The sequence below is a fragment of the Dermacentor albipictus genome, chromosome 5, assembly GCF_038994185.2.
Source record: "Dermacentor albipictus isolate Rhodes 1998 colony chromosome 5, USDA_Dalb.pri_finalv2, whole genome shotgun sequence".
In the NCBI taxonomy this organism is placed as follows: Eukaryota; Metazoa; Arthropoda; class Arachnida; order Ixodida; family Ixodidae; genus Dermacentor; species Dermacentor albipictus.
In genome coordinates this window covers 34,367,420-34,387,960 of record NC_091825.1, presented here as the reverse complement: position 1 = coordinate 34,387,960, position 20,541 = coordinate 34,367,420, and the positions used below count along the sequence as shown (strand labels likewise).

At 46.9% G+C, this 20,541-nt stretch overlaps 1 protein-coding gene across 1 annotated transcript in view; it reads left to right on the top strand.

The window, feature by feature from the left end:
* The window catches only part of LOC135908108 (sodium-coupled monocarboxylate transporter 2-like), a 121,354-nt gene extending 104,305 nt beyond the window's left edge, over positions 1–17,049 (top strand). Inside the window, exons 9-10 of the mRNA XM_070539547.1 lie at positions 16,769–16,869; positions 16,931–17,049. Of these exons, the coding sequence (XP_070395648.1) occupies positions 16,769–16,869; positions 16,931–17,023 (194 nt within the window). The 3' untranslated portion in view covers positions 17,024–17,049. The remainder of the gene's footprint in view (positions 1–16,768; positions 16,870–16,930) is intronic.
* The last annotated feature ends 3,492 nt before the right edge of the window (positions 17,050–20,541 follow it).

The window sequence follows — 20,541 nt, the reverse complement described above, 5'->3', positions numbered from 1 at the left end:
GCACCCGAACGCTCGATAACCCCGGTTCAGGACCACGAGCCCTCCTGGACCAATTTCCCAGAGAAAGACCGGGGCGAGGTAGCCTCTCAGTGGAAGACAGCGTTGTCTCGGGTGTGACCTAGTGACGCGCGCGGCGATAGCTTCTATGAGCCAGACGCCCAGCGAAGAAGCTCTTTGACGTCCAACGGCGAACCTCGCGCACTGCTCACGCCACAGCGCCACGGGTCTCAATCTCTCGCGCACTCTTTTTGAGTCACTACTGCCGACGCTCCCAAATTGGTGTCGATGATGATGATGGTCCTCTTCGCCACCGCACTGCGCACTGTCTTCATATGTGTATGCTTCCAACTCCCGCGTACCATGTATTACCACAAATCCTAAATGAAACATCTAATTAACTTCTTGCTCCACAACTTCTCTCATGGTGAACGGCAGCGGGTATTGAGGGGTATTGATGGGCTCGGTATTAGTCAGTTCTGAGCGACATTCCAGTAAGTTTGTTTTCCGAGCAATCTCCGAAAAAGTGTCCTTGAACATTTCTAAAAGCGTGCGCAACTAGGCACGGTGACTCTTGTCTAGCTCATCAGTGATGGTAATCGCCTCAATTCCTTTGGTCTTTTCAGTTTTAAAACTAGGAAGCGGTGTTTCGCTCTGTCTTTTCGATGACGACAGACACTGAAGTTTGACAAGGTGGTATAGAGCGTTCCTTGTAGCGTTTTAACATATTGCTGTGGAAGAGCTTCTTACAATGCCCTAAGTATACCCCGTAATCATAATCATTCTTCTTTCCAATGACCGGGAATTGTCCCTTCCATTGCATTAGCAATTTGTTGCTATCTATTGGGAGCAGGATCAACGCTCGGTCTCCGACCTTCAGTTGCGAGCACTTGAAACACCTGTCAAAATATTTCTTCTGAGTCTTCTGAGCGCGCAGCAAGTTTCCATGTGCTAGTTCCAAGGTTTGTTCGAGACGCTGCCTAAGATCAACAACTTAAGAGTATGTAGTCTTTATCTCGTCACTAAGGTGTTGTCTAGTCCAAAGCTTCTTTAGAAAAGCCAGTGATCCCCGCACGGGCCTTCCATATGTCGATTCCAATGGTGAAAAGCCCAGCCTTGTTTGAGGTACTTCTCTGCATGCAAAAAGAAGGGACGCCAGGAAACGATCCCAGAACTTAGGCTATTCCTGGCATAACTTGCGCAGCATCTGCTTGAGTGTGCCATTAAAGCGCTCTGCTATTACTTTGCGCTTTGGATGGTACGGCGCAAAACTCAAGTGCATCATTGGCTGCAATTCATTGATTTCTTTCATCAAGTTTGACGTAAAACAAGATGCCTGGTTGCATAAGATCTCTTGAGGAATGCCAATACGAGAGAACATCACCACCAATCCTTCAGTTACGGTGGCTGCATCGATGGAAGGTAGGGGCACAGCATCGGGATATCTTGTGGAAAAATTCACCAGCGTCAATATATGTCTGTTTCCTTTGGTTGAGACGGGGGACAGGGTGCCAATAATGTCGACGGCCACTCGCTGGAAAGGCGTGCCTGTTACTGGCATTACAGCCATGGCATGGCGCTTTGCCATGTCTTCCTTTGCGAGAAGCCCGCTGGCAAATGTTGCATGAGCGTAGCTATCGGCGGACGTTTTCTTGCACTCCGGGTCAATAAGAAGATATGAGGACTAAGTCCGTCGCCTTTTTGATGACCTGTTGTCCTGCCATTGTGTTTTCGTATGCCAGAGATAACACCTGGGGTCTGAGACACTTCGGTGCCACGGCTTGCTGCACTGATTGACCCGGACAAAGCTGAAACGTCTTCTAGAAGGCGCTCGTGTCGTAAAAGAATAAATGAGTCGTGTTTTTTTTCTTTCGGACACTGTCTTCCCAACTTATTCTCTACACCTATCTAGAGATTTTCCCTTTCTTGTTCGGAAGAAAAAGTGGGTTTTGACACTTGTAAGGAACTAAAACCTACTTTCGCGTCTACACTTGCTTCCGGGACCCGACAAAAGAAGAAGGCGCCCGAGGCAGATTCTTCTTGTCGACATATTCGTTCGGGTCTCGGGATATCTAAAGACCTGAAGGTGTTGTCAGTTCGCCGGCCGGACTCATTGGTTGACGAGAACCGGCTAGGTTTCCAACGATCACATCGTAAAAGGGATTTTCGAAGCACTTAGCTACCATGTTACCTGAAAAGTATGGCGAATGAATTTCCACTTGGGCTTCTGGATCCTGGATGCTCCAGCTATCCACCAGTAACATTATTGCCTCGGGACCCGTGAGAGTAGTATCGGGTATGAGAGCCCGGTGCATCAAAAGGTGTTGCTGCCATTGTCTCGCAATACGGACGCTACCTTGACGTAGAGTTCATCGTTCTGCACCGGCATACCGTTGACTTGTAAGGAGAGGTTTTTTTCATCTCTCTGTTCGTTACTGTGGAGGACGCACGATACCTTTTGCTTTTCGTCCTCGTTTTCCATCGTCATACAGCAGGCTGAAGTAGTATTCGCGGTACCCTTTGTCTTCCTGCAGTCCCGTGTGCCATGTCCTGGCCCTTGGCCATAGTCGCAGTAAGGCTTCTTCGAACTGACCTGGCAGTCAGAAGTCTTATGTCCCCTTTTATTATAGAGGAAGCACTTGACTGGATTTCTTGTGCCTTTATTCCTCTTTCACCAGCGCGGTGTACCGTTTTCTCCTTAAATGTGATCAAATTGTCTTGCCGCAGCACTTTTTTTTTCTCTTCCTTGCCCCTCTTCATCGGCATATATAGATATCTTCACTGGTGTTCGATGGTGCAGTACTCTTGGGAACCTACTAATGGCAATGTTAAATAATAAGGGACATAGAACACTCCCCTGTGGCCCGCCGCGAAATATACGTATTTCGTTGCTCAAAGTGTCGCCAAGACGAACTTTGATGCGACGATCATTGAGGAACGTATGTATGAAGTGCAAGAGATGACCCGTGACGCCTATAACTTGTAACTGGCTGATGATGGCTCTTTGAGACACATTGTCGTAAGCTTTAGAAACATCCACGAAAACAGCAGGTGTCGACAGGCCATCCGCACTGTAATGTTCTGTGTGGCTTAGCAGGTCCAGCACACTGTATTGAGCGCTTAGACGCTGCCGAAACCCAATCATGCACGATGGTAGTTTTCGACCCTGCTCGACATACCAAGTGAGTCTTGTGCACGCCACCTTCTTTATTAGCTTCGCTGCACAGGAGGTCAGCGATACCGGTCTGTATGAGTCCAGAGCTGCAGGAGTCTTTCCAGGGTTCAGAACTGGTACCACCCATGCTACCTTCTATGTGGGATATCCCCACTAGCCCACACTTAGTTAAAATATGACAGCAAATCACGTCGTCTTTCAATCGGTAGGTTAGTCAGCATGTGATTACTGATAAGGTCAGGTCCCACTGCACAGCGACGTCGGAGGCTGCTCATAGCTAGTTCCAACTCTCTGAGTGTGAAAGGAGCATCGATTAGAGTTGTGCAGGCTGACTTGCCAGAAGAGTATATTTCAGCAAAGGCATTCGCAAGACAAGCGAGCGTCTTGCCTAACTTCAATGCTGGGACTTCAAATGGCTTTTTTGGTCGAATGTTTCCAGCAAGGTTAACGACCCACCATATCCTTGGAACTGGCGTGAAGACCGATAGGCTTGCACAAAATGATGCCCATTGATCTCTTCTTAGTTTCCTTGTATAACGTCAAATCATTGCGTTAATCATATTATATATTGTCTTCATTGGTGGGTCGCCCTTCGTCCTCACCAGCCTCCGTCCCGCACTTCTACCGGCAGCGCATAGATTTTTCAGCTTTAGATCCGGAGCGGAGAAGTGGTCGGGTAGCTTCAGCTCAGCGGTAGAAAATCTGTTGCTACGTACCATGTCCGGGTACAGGTCTCCAGATGATTCGCTTAGGCAGTCCCTGCACGTATCCCAATGCGTCACAGGACAGGTTCTTCGGCCATTGGTTTTATATCCAGCAATGTTAACGAAGACAGGAAAATGATCACTGCCGATTCTATTTTTACTCGTCGTTGATGATGCGAGGATGTCCGCTGAGTATAATGTCAAGTCAATGACACTGTAAGAGGCCGGTGGTCGAAAAAACGTTGGCCTTTGGCAGAAAAAGTGCAGAGTCCCTCGGTGTTTAAAGCACTAACAATTTGCTTCCCACGTGCATCAATCGCCTTGTCGCCCCAGAAAGTATGATACGCGTTAAAGTCCCCATATATAATCCTCGGAGCTGGGTAGCGGCTGCAGAGGTCTCTTATAATTTCTCCTATCGAGACCTTGATGCGAGAGCTCACATATACAGAGGCCATGCTGAGGCTCCAGTTTCCCAGCCGCACTTGTACAGCAGTGACTTCCAAAGCACTGCTGCAAAGGTCTTGAACTGGTAGAACATAACCTGGTATTTCACGTCTGACATATAGCATGGCGCTTCCGTTCGGAAATGTCGGAATACTTTGGTTTTCATGTGCGACATAAGCAGCAATTGATCTGGAACTTGGCAGACCAGCCTCGGACAGGGCTAATATTGGCACAGACATGTTGCGCGACAGTTCAGGTAAATGGTACGCAAGACCCGCACAGTTCCATTGCATAATAAGTGGCACCTGTGGACGAGATGGTGAACAATGTGTCCTGACCGCATCCATATTGCTAGGTGTTTTAAGAAGAGGTAGAGCTTAGAATCACTGACTCGAGAGCCAGGACTACTTCGAGCATGTCCTTCATCGAGCTCGCCGGCATCTTCTCTATGTGGGACCGCAAGGCCTTGAAGAGAGCACGTAGCACCTGCTGACAGTTGTCCTCTGGTGCTTTTCATCGCAACGTGATTGGGGTCGGTGCAGTGCAGACATATAACGTCGCTGTTCCAGTTGTTCAGCTGTCTTCTCGTCTACGGGGCCTCTGTTCATTGATTTGGTTGCTTTAGCCAGTCCGCTGCGCGATGGCACCACTGTTTCCTGGATTCCTGAAGAAGGCTTCAGGCTTGGAAAATCAGTTTCACTCTTTGAGCTCCATTTGATTTCGTCGGTATCTTTGCGACTCCGTCTTTTTCTTCGTCGTATTTTTCTCATCCTTTCCTGTTGGCCCTAAGATAAACGTTTTCTTTCACTTTATTGCCGCTGCCCGCGTAGGACACTTGCTATAACTAGCTGGATGACCACCACTACAGTTTGCGCATAGAACGTTCTCGCTGCACGCGCATATCTTGAAATCATGCGGTCCTCCACGTCTCTTACACCGCTGCTCACCACGGCAGTACTTGACCACATGTCCATAGCGCTGACACTTGAAGCACCGAGGTGGTGTCTCAACGTAGTCAATGGTATCGTGTCTTATGAAGCCCAAGTTGATCTTCTCTGGACGGTCTGTATTTGGAGCGAACGTAAGAGCCACGGAGCTGGTTCGCCTGGACTCCCAATCGGATTAGGAATATTGAACGCGTCGCGTGACTCTCCTTGCATGGTAAACACCTTGTGGCTTTAGGTACAGCAACAGTTCCTCGTCAGTGTACCACTTCGGCACTCCTCTAATAATGGACGCGTTTTGCAGGTACGAATTGGGCACTGGTACAGAGATTGCAGTCCTTGAGATTGACTTGCAGCTGAGAAGGGAATTCACATGCTCTTCTGTCTGTACATCTAGAAGCAGGGCTCCTTGAGGAGTAAATCGGCTCCTAACTGGCGATGCGCCAAGAATTTTTTCAATTTCCTTAGACAGAACAATGGGATTTACTTTTTTCATGTCGGCTCCTTCTGTGGCAGCGGTAATAATCACTGAGATTCCGACGGTCCTCTTCTTGCGGTGACGCACAAGCCTTCATCGTCCAGATTTGTGATGTCAGCTATGTCACAATCATCAATAAGCGTAGACTCGTCGTCTGTTTCTCTAGCCTTATGTCGCTTACAGTCACGGTTGCTCTCAGGGCCATTCGGTGGCCTCTGGCCCAGTGTCAGGTCAGGCGTAGTCATGACGGAGCTCTCGCCGCTTCCAGATGGGGCTCTTCTGCACGCTTCTATTGAAGCAACGGGAGGCGAAGGCCCCCGGCCCCCGGTAGGGAAGGTAATGTCATTAATTACACTAGCAATATCACAAAACGAGGCCGTGGTGAAGTCGAAGTTATAGGTGTTCTTTTTCTGCATCAGTTATACTTTCAGCGAGCAAGTTAATACAAAACATTTGCTTACGTAGGTCTTGTGGAAGCGTCTTCAGTAAACATTTCTTCACTAAGCTAGATAACGTCAGGATGGGCTCCAAACTACACATTTGCTTTAGCTACCCAAGATCAATTATTATCGAGGCAATAAATCTAGCTTTATTAATTACGCACAAGACTGGTCACCTTCGCATTTATATATTAACAATATGGACACTCGCTGACAACAAAAGTGTCAACGAGATCTACCTGCATATATTTATTTTTATTTTGGTGGAGTTAAATGAAAACGCCGCAATATTGATGGTTTAAAAAAGGCAATTGCGAACGCCTCGACTCACTTTCCTGGCGCAAATAAAGTTCAAGAACTTAAACGCGTGTACTCGAGCATGCAGTTCTGCCTTTACAATAGAGGGACCTAAACTACATGGTAAAATGCGTGCAAATGAGGAACTCAAATGGCCGAAATGAACAACTTTAAAGTGGATTGACTTTTAAGTATAAAAAAGATATTGTTGAAGTTTTCTTCCCTGCAGTTTACTGAAAGCTGAATAGTAAGCAAAATTTTTTTGACATCACTTGTTAATATCCAAGTTGCTTTCCTTCACAACCTCTTAGAAGAAAAAGTGAGCTCTGAATAATGCATTATTTCGCTGAAAAGTAAGCGCGCACTCAACAAAAATGCTGGCTCTGCCGCAATCGATAGTACATTTAAGCATGACATGGCTACCGAAAAAGCAGATTGGTTGGAATACTTACGACGATTACTAACACCCATCTCTTGACCATCTGTGGCGCGCCGTACGTTGCCATCCTAGTGACGCAGCATGGCGCCACCTCCCGAAGGAGGCGGCGCGAAACCTGCACCGCGGAACTGACGTTGAAAAGAGCTCAGAAAGATGACAATCAAATGTAGGCTGCGCTGTATCCGCCTTTTGGATGTCGCTATTGGACACTAACTAGGGTATGTAATGCGGTTCTGTAGAAAGGATTGGATGCCAGAGAGCGCATTTTCTTCAGTTTTGACTGGTTACCCAGATGATCTCGTTTTATTCTCGCAACGACACCCGAATGTTTTTGTCCGAGTGCCGGGATAACGGCGCTGGCTTTTGGCTCAAGGCCACTAGGAGGTCGCCGAGAACGACAGCTAAAAATGTGTTATGCTTAGAAGTACTAGTCCATTTCCAACTATTAACTCAATGGAATTTTAGTTATAATGCTGTAGTAATGACGATCAAGACAGTTCAAAAACTGTGTGTCCCAATTCTAACTCATTAATAGGCGAGCCTGGGCAGTGAAAACCAAGTAACGCTGAAAGCACAACTATATCTGCGCTCATTGTCGTCGGGTATTGGAATCTGACATACGGGTCAAGGCATTGGTTAATCGTCTTTGAATCATCGTTCATTGCCGGGCACTCGCTTGCGCTCGTGTGGGATCGGCGATATACGGACATCAGTATTCGATATACGCGCGCAATCTGATTAGTTCACAATCTCGCCATTGAAACTGGTGCCGGCATTCTGGAAATTTTAAATACATACAGGCACCTCCTGAGCAAAAAATAAATTAAATTATGGGGTTTTACGTGCCAAAACCATTTTCTGATTATGAGGCACGCCGTAGTGGAGGACTCCAGAAATTTTGACCACCTGGGGTTCTTTAACGTGCACCTAAATCTAAGTGCACGGGTGTTTTCGCCCCCATAGAAATGCGGCCGCCGTGGCCGGGATTCGATCCCACGACCTCGTGCTCAGCAGTCTAACACTATAGCCACTAAGCAACCACGGCGGGTAGCTCCTGACTCAAGCTATAGCTTTGTTGCAGCGATTAGGCGCTGCAGGTCCTCGCAAAAAGATAGAAAATGGAACACCCGCCTTAAATAGATGAAACATTGTGCGCGTGGTGCAAGGGCCCATCAAGACTGCACAGCAGCAATGACATCCCAAACACTGGAGAGCAAACCACTATTCCAATTGCCATTCTTCAGTGGACTAATAATTAGTATGCCAACGTAGCCATGCAGTGTTGGGGTCGCTTTGACCAGGGAACCATGTCAGTGCTCACATTTAACGGGACTGTACGTGTGCCAGTATAGTTACAATAACGCTGTATTTTTCTTGTATGATGTTTACCTTAGCCAGCCAAACTATATGCTGCAAAGGCCCCATCCCAAAATTTCAGTATTTTTGGTTCTAACGCATGTGTCTACGCAGTCCCATATGATACCAGTTATTAAAAAAATTATCAGTACTTCTCATAAAAAATAATTTCCAGGGAGCTGCTTTTGAAGCGAAAGCCTCAAATGGCCCATTGGGAGATAAAGCCGCCGTGTGTCTTCCGTAGCAGCAAAATGGTACCTAAATTCTCATTGGGTGCAACACCATGTCACGAGTGCGCCTCGACGGAGCAGAGCGGGCGAACACCTGCTGCAGCCAAGGCGCGCCAAGTCTTGGATAAGGAAGAGGGCATCGGCGCGACGCGCCACCGCCTTCATTGTCGCTGTCGGAAGCTGGCGCGGTCCTAATATCTCCTTCTGCACTCTAATGGGCTTAGATGTTCGACACCCATGCCGACCTTGGTATTCATTCGCGTGCTGATAAATAGCATGCAGATGCCATCCGCTCGAGGTGCACTGCAAGTGCTCCACGGCCTGGATCCGGTTCTTGCTAGCCTAGAGTAGCACGTACAATGGCTCTACCGCGTCAGCCGTTATTCAGACAAGTCAAGGAAGCATCTATTATGCAATGGAATGCCCATGGCCTGAAATCCCACGTTGATTTTCGCCATTACGTTTTCACCAATCAATTTCCCATTGTTGTCTTCTGTGAACCGAACCTACAGAAACCCGTCCGGATCTCAGGCTATGAACCTTATGTGTCATCGACTTGTAATGACATTAGTAAAGTTATCATTTACATACGGTGTGAACTGAATTACGTTGTTCATGCAGTGGGGCCACATGACAGTAATCAGTATGTGTGTTTGACCGTGAAAAAAGAGAAACTTACGTTTATTCAGTGGGCTCTTACCTCTCTCCATCAAGTCGTTTCGACAGACACATCTGAGTGACATTATAGATGCGACTCCTGGTCCATGGATTCTTGTTGTGGGCTTCAACGCACATCATTCACTTTGGGGAAGCAGCAAGATAAATACCAAAGGGAGAAGTCTCGTGTCCTTTGCTTGCGACCACGACCTTTGTTGCCTAAATGATGGCAGTCACACGTTTCTGCGCGGCCGGGCGTACAGTAGTTGTTTAGACTTAGCTTTTGTTTCGCGATGCCTCACTCACTGCGTCCATTCGTTCACAGATATAGAAAACCACGGAAGCGACCACATTCTTACCTACCTGAAGATAAAAGGCCTAACAAAATCCGCTCCATCAAATTTTACACAAATAGATTGGCCTGTGTTCAAATCACTTATGAATGACGCATGCCACGAAGGCTTTTCATCCACACTAGAATTTGAGTTTGCCAAGGCTACGCAGGATGCTACGCGTTCATTTCGGCCATTGGAGAAATACACAGATTGTGATGCGGACATACAGAGCCTCCTGCAATCCGTCGGAGAGCGGAGCGACGGTACAGACGGACGAAATCGGTCTACGACCTCCGAAAGGCGAGAGGCATTCAAAAGAAAATTCAGCGTCGCCTTGTTGTACTGCAAGATCAACGCTTTAAATCGTTTTGTGAGTCTCGCCATCCGCTTAAACCTCTGTCGGTTGTCTGGAGAACAATCCGCGGACTTCGAACAGCTCCTCAAGAGCGCCGTCCATTTAAATATTTAGCCCTCCATCAAGGACGCCGAGAAGTCGATGTAGCCGAATATTTCTGCGCAAGGATCACGGGTCCGGCGTTCACGTACTCACCTTGCGCACCTATTCCTATTGTCGCGCCACGCACCCGAGATCCCCGCATGGACGCGCTTTTGTTCATCGAAGAACTGGAGGCTGCACTTGCTGGGTGCAGCTGATCTTCGTCACCAGGACCCAATGGCATCCCATACTCTGCGCTGGCAAACCTTGGTCAATAGGCCAGAGATGCACTTCTTGGCCTATACAACGCATCATGGCGTGACGGCCTTGTCCCTATAACGTGAAAATCCAATCGCCTTGTTCCACTCCTCAAGGCTGGCAAATCTTCATTGGAATTGTTACCTTACCATCCAATAGCACTGGCCAGCTGTGTCGGAAAGGTAATGGAGAGAACGATCCTTACAGGTGGTTGGAATGGTACTTGGAATTTTCTAATGCCTATCCAGAGGTGATGGCTGGTATTCGACGAGGGCGCTCGTCAATAGATAGCGTTATCGACCTTGTAACACACGTACAACATCAGAAACATCTGAAACGAATCACTCCGGCCTTATTTCTTGATGCTAAAGGTGCGCACGACAATGTAGATCATCATGCGATTCTGGACGCCTTAGAAGCTGTAGGGATTGGTGGACACACCTTTCGCTGGATACGCAACTATTTGAATGGAACATATTTCTTTATTTTCACTGAAGATGGACCAATGCCGTCTAGCTATACCAGTCGTGGTGTACCGCAAGGCGGAGTATTCAGCACTACCCTTTTCAACCTGGTGCTCCTTGGTCTCGCTTATACGTTACCCCAAACTGTTCAGCTCTCCGTATATGCAGACGACATTTGCATATGGCTTCAGTAGTGACACGTGCACAAGTCCGCGTGCGACTTCAGAAATCTTCAACGGCTGTGTCAACATACCTAAGAAGACAAGGCCTGGAGCTTTCAGCTGAGAAATGTGCACTCGTTGCTTTTCTTTTACTCGCAAAGCGATGGCCCCTCATGATTTGCGGATAAATGACCAAACAATACGATATAGACGAACACACCCATTTCTTGGCATCATCACTGATAGAGGCTGGTCTTGGAGCCCTCACGTCTCGTACATGACAAAGCGTTTGGCCGCCATTGTGGACCTTCTTGCTTTCCTCGGCGGGAAGTTCTGGGGCGCAACAGCACCATCAATGTTGCCACTGTATAAAACACTCTTCTTGGGCTTCCTGCGGCAGGGCTTACCTGTACTAGGAAATACTTGCACTACGAATATCCGCAAACTACAGAGTGTGCAAGCACAATCACTGAGAACTTGTCTCGGTCTCCCAAAAACTACATCATCGATTGCGACAATGGCCGTTGCCCGAGACGCTTCTTTGACAGTCTACATCGATACAGATGTCCCGAGAGCACACATGGAACACCTGACTCGGATTCCCTTCCCCCATCTTGCTTGCCTGCCAGCAAAAAGGCCACATTAAACTTTTGCCAAAAGCATTGTAAGACATCAGTCCTACTTGCCATCACAATTTACGCCTACTACACGACTATCCGACCCGTTGTGGTTGTGACAATTTCAGGCATCACAAACAAAGCTGGAGCGCCTTTGCAATCTTTGAAAGAAGCAACCTTGGAACACATTCACATGGTGCACAGATTCCGGCAACATGTCTACACAGATGGTTCGGTGAAACTCAACAGCTCTGCTGCTGCAGTCTTCATCCCCGCAAAATCAGAAGAAATGAAACTAAAAACTTCATGTGTGACCACATCGACGGCTGCAGAACTCACGGCACTACGTGCTGCACTTGATTTCATTAAGCAGGAACCACCGCAACAATGGACAGTCTTTAATGACTCCAAGGCAGCCCTTCAATGCACACAAAGCCCTATGCGCCACGGACACAATAAACAACCATGACAAGGGACACAACATAATCTATCAATGGCTTTCAGGATATTGTAACATCAGTGGGAACGACCACGCCGACGAAGCCGCCAGATCTGCACGTCAAAGTGGTCAACGAGTCTTCATTCCGCTTTCGCGAATAGACGCTGCGGCTGGGCTGCGATTGATGTTCTGTGACTGTACGTTGCCCCTGTGGGACTCGAACATTTTCACCATGTGTCGTTTGCGTTCCTTGTCTCCGGACTTACGGATGCACCTGCCGCCTGGGTTACCACGACGTGAACAGACCATGCTGTACCGTCTGTGGCTAGGGGTTGGCTTTACGAACTCATATGCTTTCCTTATTGGAATGGCCAATAGCCCCAAGTGCGACACATGCAACAGTGAAGAGACGCTCACACATACTATCTGCGTCTGCCCGCGATATAGTGCCCAGAGACAAGTGATGTGCAAAGTACCCGATGAGTTGGACAATCGTCCACTATCAGAACTGAAAAGTTTAGGTCAGTGCTCTGAAAGAAAATCTGCGTTGAAGGCCTTACTCGCGTTACTACGGTTCCAGCGGTCTACAGGGCTTAACGATAGGCTTTAATAACGCCGCGCCTTTCCGCACTTTGTTAGTGCTCGTCTCGCTTTCTCTCTACCCCCTTCCACTCTCTTTCTCTTTTTACCCCCTTAACCCTTCCCCCCGTACAGGGTCATCATCATCATCATCATCAGCCTGGTTACGCCCACTGCAGGGCAAAGGCCTCTCCCATACTTCTCCAACAACCCCGGTCATGTACTAATTGTGGCCATGCCGTCCCTGCAAACTTCTTAATCTCATCCGCCCATCTAACTTTCTGCCGCCCCCTGCTACGCTTCCCTTCCCTTGGGATCCAGTCCGTAACCCTTAATGACCATCGGTTATCCTCCCTCCTCATTACATGCCCTGCCCATGCCCATTTCTTTTTCTTGATTTCAACTAAGATGTCATTAACTCGCGTTTGTTCCCTCACCCAATCTGCTCTTTTCTTATCCCTTAACGTTACACCTATCATTCTTCTTTCCATAGCTCGTTGCGTCGTCCTCAATTTGAGTAGAACCCTTTTCGTAAGCCTCCAGGTTTCTGCCCCGTAGGTGAGTACTGGTAAGACGCAGCTATTATACACTTTCCTCTTGAGGGATAATGGCAACCTGCTGTTCATGATCTGAGAATGCCTGCCAAACGCACTCCAGCCCATTCTTATTCTTCTGATTATTTCTGTCTCATGATCCGGATCTGCCGTCACTACCTGCCCTAAGTAGATGTATTCCCTTACTACTTCCAGTGTCTCGCTGCCTATCGTAAACTGCTGTTCTCTTCCGAGGCTGTTAAACATTACTTTAGTTTTCTGCAGAATAATTTTCAGACCCACCCTTCTGCTTTGCCTCTCCAGGTCAGTGAGCATGCATTGCAATTGGTCTCCTGAGTTACTAAGCAAGGCAATATCATCAGCGAATCGCAAGTTGCTAAGGTATTCTCCATCAACTTTTATCCCCCATTCTTCCCACTTCCCGTACAGGGTAGCTAAGCGGAACTACCTCTGGTGAACCTCCCTGCTTTTCTCTGTATTCTCTCTCTCTCTTGCTCTCTCTCGCCTTGGTAGCCACTACTGCTGCTTCGGTCTCTCCTTGCGCAGGACGTCGGTGGCATGCGGCGTTGGCACCGAAGGCTGCTGCTATTTACTGGCTCGGACTGCACGTACCGTTATGGTGCGTTACTCGCAGCGCAAGGCTCGACTGAGCGCTCAGAGTCGTTCATTTCGGCTATAATGCTTTCGCATTAACAACTCTGAAGAAGTACTGAGGTGTCTTCGAATTTTTATTCGATAAGACGCCAGGAAACCGTACCTGATGCCACTATTGCCCGGAAATCGACACACAGGAGAGCACACAATGTTCTCGCACACCTTGTGATAAGGTGCTTTCTGTATAATGTGGGAGAGTCCATTTTAAAGGCAGAAGTGCATGGTTGGGCACATGCGATTAAGTTCATGAACTTTGCATTAATAAAACCTGTCCAAGCTTTCCGTACTTCTTTCATAAGAAACTTTATAATCAAGTACTGGACGTTCTAACGCGACAGCGTTAAGGAGCTCGTGTTGTAGAAAGCCGGTGTCGTCGGTGTCAGTGGCGTTGGCCGTGAGCGATAAATCCCAGAAGTCACTTCATAAATAAAAACATCGTGCAAGATGGGCTTGGCGGGAATCGAACCAGGTTCTCCGGAGTGTGAGACGGAGACGCTACCACTCAGCCACGAGTTCGTTCGTTGGAAACGGGACAAAATCACCTCTAGTGAATGCGGTGTTGCCTTAGAAACGTTCCGTAGAAAGTTATATTGCGGTGTATATCGGTAATTATGACCACGTAACTTACAGAAGTCGCAGTTTCACGAGTAGCGAAGTACGTTTCCGCTACATTTCTTCTGCGCACACGCAGAGCCATCTTGCGGCAAACACAGAAGGCCCCCTCCTCGCAATGTACGGCGCTGCCCCGACACGTGGCGCGCCACTCTCCCCATGATCGCGTCCGTCTTCATGACGCGTTGGGGCCCGGCTATCTGTGCCGATCGCGACGTTTGGCTGGCGAAGCGCGTTTGAGTAGGCCGTGCGAACGGGGTGCGATAACGCTATCGCGTTCCGCTCTTGAAGGCGAAGCTTAAGCCTCCTCCAATTTTTTCTTACCTGCTCCAAATTTTAACAGTTAGACCAATATAAATCTTTGTGACATTATTTCATCATTGAAATGTTGAAATTTGTAACTTCTGCATACAGAGTAAGTTAAGGAGATTAGTGCGCAATTAAGCAAGCTACGTTGCTTAACTATCATCGCTGATCTTAGGTCGCTGAAGCAATTAATTAAGCGGTGTGGAGCCCGTCCTCGACATTGTCCCACTGAGCGAGGAAATTTTTGGGGGGGCAAATTTCTGTAAGGGCTACGCGCACAAATATTTTGGATGTCGAAGTTCTCTAAATGCGTAGCTTACGCGGAAAAAGGACACCTATAAGGTCGACGTCACCTCGCGCAAGTTATTGTGACATTGTGATTGTCATCAATGGAATGGCTCTCTGATCAACCTACTTGTGGCCAGCCCGATTTAATTTCTTTATTCACTTTCTCTTTTCGAAAGCGAGCAGCTTAACCCTTTTATAGATATAGCAGTGAAAGTGGGCTGTCGAAAGCTTGCTGCGCAGCAGAAAGGATGCACGACGCGATTATCGTGCAAGTTTAATGCTCTGCCAGCGTCCTGACATTGCGCAGCCGCCGAAAGAAGGAAGGTAACGAAGGTGAACGGCCATGCAGATCGTCGCGATCCCGTGCTGATGGTCATGATTACATCGCGACGAAATGCAGGACACCGATATTGACGTCACAGGCGCTGTTTTCTTTGCGTCAGTTTCACTTTCATAAACACGCACACTCACAAGCATCCATGCATGAACGCAGGCAAGCGCACGAACAGCTGGCGTACGCACGCACGCACACACACACAAACACAAACACACACCGTGCGTTGCATGCTGACGCATGCATACACAGACTCGCGCTCACGCAAATGCAAATAAAGTGGCACAAGTGCACACACGCACCTGACGTCGTCACTATACTCACGAGTCAATGCAGAACATTGTGTTGCTCATTACCTTCAATGCCGTGCCATACAGGCAAAGGCAAACTCTGCTGTTGCCCATACAAGTAGCCATAGTGCACCACGCTTCCAGTAATTGATTGCCAATGAGCACAAGAAACGGCTTCAGTAGGGGACAAGTACTTCTATGTCGTTCTACTTTGAGGTAGGGGTACACAAGGCCTACGCCTACGTTGCAGCGTCTGTGTAAATCGCGCTTACTGCATCCTCGATCAGATAACCAAGTACCAGTGTAACCAAGTTGCCTGCACAATTCGCCTTCTGGCAGTTGTCGCATGAACAGTGCATTGACATTTGTAACGTGCGTATTAAAGGAGCTCGATTGCTGAGACATAGTTACTAGCGCTAACAAGACTAATGGAAGAAACAGTTAGTCCACGACTAACCATCCTCGACTTCGCTTCCTTTCCCTTGGCACCCAATCTGTAACTTTGACAGATAATCGATTATCCTCTCTATGCATACCGTAGCCTGCATAGTTTATTTATTTCCTCCTAACGTGAACTAAAATATCGGCTGTCCCGGTTGGCTCTCTAATTCACACCATGGTCTTCTTGTTTCTTACCGTTACGCTGAATGGTTGTCGTACCATCGCCCGTTGCGTGGTCCTTCAGCCCCATAGGACTGGTGCGTGAGTGAGTAGAATTTTCAAAAATAGAGGTAATCTGCCGAACATGCTTTGGTTATGTTTAACACGTGCGCTTGTACCCATCTTTATTTTCTTACATTTCCTTTTCTTGATCGTGGTCCTGAGGAATTGGATTAGTGAAACGCACTCTTGCACCAATTGTAGAGGTTAACTGCCAATCAAGACTTCGCGATCTTTTTCCATGCTATTAAACACTACTTTCGGCTTCAGCATATTCGTATTTAACCCCTACCTTTACACCCCGTCTGCTAAACTCTGCAATAATTTGTGGCTAGTCACCTTCAGTTTAGCTGAAGAGGTTAACGTCATGAGTAAACCGCATTTTTCCTAAATATTTGCCGTTGCTCCACACTCCTAGCCATCCCCACTCTAATAACTTGAACACTTATTGAGCGATATTCTCAGACCGTGTAGAAAAATGCCTTGTTTTTTTAATTGAATTATGGGCCACTTAGCAAATGTAATCAGCATCGTGTTTTGATCGATTGGAATGTGTACGTATCCTTCCATAAAACTTTAAGCCTATACGTTTGTTTGCGAAATTCTATTTGCGTTTGCAGGCGAAATAGGACTTAAACAAGGCAAAGAACACCTTTCCTCAGATTATGCGGTGAAGGTCTGGCAAAAAACAGGCCTGTTACATCGTATACAAAAGCAGCAGGTGAGAAATTTGTGGAGCGTTTAGGAGACACATTGAAAATTTTCATGTTTATTCTTTACAGGAAGACACGACCAAAGATAATAGAGCTTTGAACCAAGAAGATGATATGGACATTGAAGCAATGCTGACGATCCCGAACGAGTCATCACTGTAAAACAATGAAGAATAAAGAAGTGTCACAAATTCAATAATCTCTATAAATATAAAAATACTGTCATAATGTAAACGTCGACGCATAATCAGCCAGGACAATAACACTCTACATTTGCCTTGATCAAGTTATTATTTATTGTTGTAATAGTCCAGTTCACTCTGATTGAGGATGGATTGCCTAGAAAGCCATCGGAACCGTCTTGAAGCACCAGAAAACAAGATCAGCGATAGCTTAAGCCCTCCCACGTGTATCATGATGTATTGAACGCCCTTCAGAACACGTGCAACACACTTTGTGTTGATACTACTGCAGTGTCACGCGTAGCGAACAGATCGTGCTAAGTTTAGTTGTAGTTCACGCGGCCTCCTACCTTTGCTAACGCTTACTGGTTGCTGTAAGTTGGTCTGGCGAATTTATGCATTAGAATTAACGGCAAGAGTAAAGAAAGTTTAGGCTAAGGGCATGTGTGGCCAATTTTAGCGCGTTCCTTATACCACTCGGTGGTGGCTAGCTAATAAAGACAAGTTGTTGAATCAAGACGCGGCTCTAAATTTGTGTGCATTTTTGTGGCTCTGTAGACCCGTTCACTGCATCGCAAGAACGGGTGGTAACACCTTCTGATAATCAGTTTGCTTCTGAAATAAACATTTTACAAAGTGTGCAGCAGAACGCAAAAAGACAAGCAAGAACAAATATCCCAGGTAACATTTTTTATGGGAGAGCTCTGCAAATGAAAAAAAAAATCGTGTGCACTGTGAGAAGTTAATTCGTTTCAACGTGAAAAGTTTCAACAAGATTTGTGCGAGAAGAATATTCAATTATCGGGTTTTATGGCCCCCCAATTGGCAGCTCATGTAAATTTTGACCACCTGTGCTTCTTTACCGTGCACACGATACACGGGAGTTCTTTTATTTCGTGCCAAACGAAATGCAATCGTCGCTGCAGGGACTCGATCCCGTGCCCTCGGGCATAGCAGCGCAGTGACAAACCGACTACGCCACCACGACGGATCCTGTGTAAAGAATGGGCGTGAATTTTACCAGGATTGGTATCATGCATGGACTAATTCATATTACATCCATTTGGTGGCAGGCTCCCAAAGACACATTCATATCACCTTGCCTGAGCATGCGAAAACGTGGCAAATTTTTATAAAATATCACAGAGAATGCATTATCGACATGAATACGTCTGCCAATATTTTCTAACTGGGTTGCTTGCACAATGGCACAGGTTTGTTCAGCTTTTGCTCTTTTGAGTAGAGTAGGCTATTCGTAAAGCAGTGGCTACAGTGGTAATCATTGGACAAAAGAAGGGTTACCATGCTACTATAAAGAACAAATATATCAGCACTAAAAGTTTGCAGTGAGTGAGTGAAAACTTTATTGCAAATGTCCGGCGATTTGGGCGGGGTGGGGCCATAAGCACCCAAGACTAGGTGACGGCCTCGAGTCGTTGGACTCGGGCGGCTTCCTCGGCGCGCCGGACGGCCCACAGTTGATCAGCGAGAAATAAACATTTGATCGGTATGGCGAACGTGAGCCTACAGTGCTCGGCAACTGTGGACGTAGAGCCGAGCCATCGAGTACAATGCGACATTATGTTCAATGTGTCACAAAGCTTTCCGATGACGACAGGGTGACGCAGTGAACATGTAGAACTTATTCGTCAAACACTCAAGTGGGCTTGTGCGACTGTTATGAAAGACTCGTGCTTCAATGCTATAAAATTACTAATCCTATAACAAAAACCTGGCACAACGCCTAGCATGAAAAATATAATCACGTGCTGATTTTGTTGCTTTACTATTGCAGACCCTAGTAACTCAATAATTACCTCAGCGTAATTACTCTGAACACTTGTCAATCACTTGCCATGTAAAAGTAAAAAAAAATGAAACCCTGGGGCTTTGCGCGACAAAGCCACGATCTGATTATGAGATGTGCCTTAGTGGAGGACTCCATAGTAATTTTGACCACCTCGAGTTCTTTAATGTGCATAGAGAAGTAATTACCCATTTGTGCGCAAATAATATTGTGTTTTTCGCGTCTGCAAACCACAATCATATCATATGTCTAACACTACAAACATATCTTTGCGCCCTGCACAGGAATTTGGATAATGATATTTTACTGATCAGTGTTGCCTGCGTGTCGCTCGCGCTACTTCGACGAGTGTCGGGGATTCGAATGTTCACGAATGATGTACTTGCAAGTTCGGAAAGTGTTCAGTGTAAACGTGACACGTATGTAGCATGCCCAAGCGTGATAAATCTCATGCGTGGCGCGGAAGAACTTGCAGCACAGGCGCACTGCTCACGGGCACTTCCCAGCGCGGCTTGGTACGAATGTGCTTGTTGCACTTCGGAATCTCCGACGTGCTCAAAAATTCCCAAATGACGCTGGTATTTCACACCGAAGGCAAACGTGTCACGCTGATTGCGGAAGTGTGGCCACTTACGCACCAGCTACATTTCAATTTTGCGCACCCTTGGAAGTTGCTAGGAAAGCTAATGGCATCCATGCTCTAATAAAGTGTACCCTATACATGTGCACTATTGGTACCCAAACTAGCATTATTTGAATCATTATTCAAGCATGCCCGAGTCAGTGTCAAAAAATACTCAGATGTTTGCTCCTGTGTATATTGTTATGAGCAGATTTTACCTACGTTTTGCAGACGCTACATTCGGTGTACAAAAATGCATAGCTCTCAATATCCCAAACCTGCGCCTAATTTTCTTGAATATGCCTTTACGTAAATGTTGTGGCCCTGTTGTCGAGGTGAAAAATTTCGTATCCGACATATATTGAGACACATAACGCCTAAAGAATTTATTTTTCAGATGTTTCATATCAAAGAGACGGTTGAAACAATACCATACCGAACAAGAACCTGACAAAGTCATGATGGTATGACGAAAATGTGATTGTCCGTTTCAAATAGCTTTCACTCGTAAGATTTTGCCAATGCGCTTATCGGTCAACCCGAGTAAGTTCAAATGAGCGCATAATGCCGCACGTATATGCTTATGGTATCTACACCATGGCTACAGGCATGCAGTACAATAAATGTTCACAAGTTTTAATGCATAACAGAATTAATCAAGCAAACAAAGAACTTTCTCCCCACTGGAAGCAAAGGCATTGTCCGATGCACGTCCTCAGCGGGGCGTGCTGGAGGTGGTCGGTCCGCGCTCGACGTCTCTTTGACACAGCACATCGAAATAACCTGGCCATTCTTAATGGCGGGCCGCCAACCTCCTTCGAAAATGCCCGATCCAGCGCACTAGACGTCACTATGATCTTCGCGCACCCTACGTCTATACGACAACCTGATTCGCAGTCATCAAAATCATAGCAGTGACAACGTACTAACGTACAGCTCTTTGGGCTATCTTACGTGGTACACACAACGAAGGGCGGTTCGTTGCACTGACTGGGATGCACACAACGCTACAACAGAGGATGCAGGCCTGTGTGGAGGAGTTTGTTGGTGCGCTAGATTGAGCGAAACA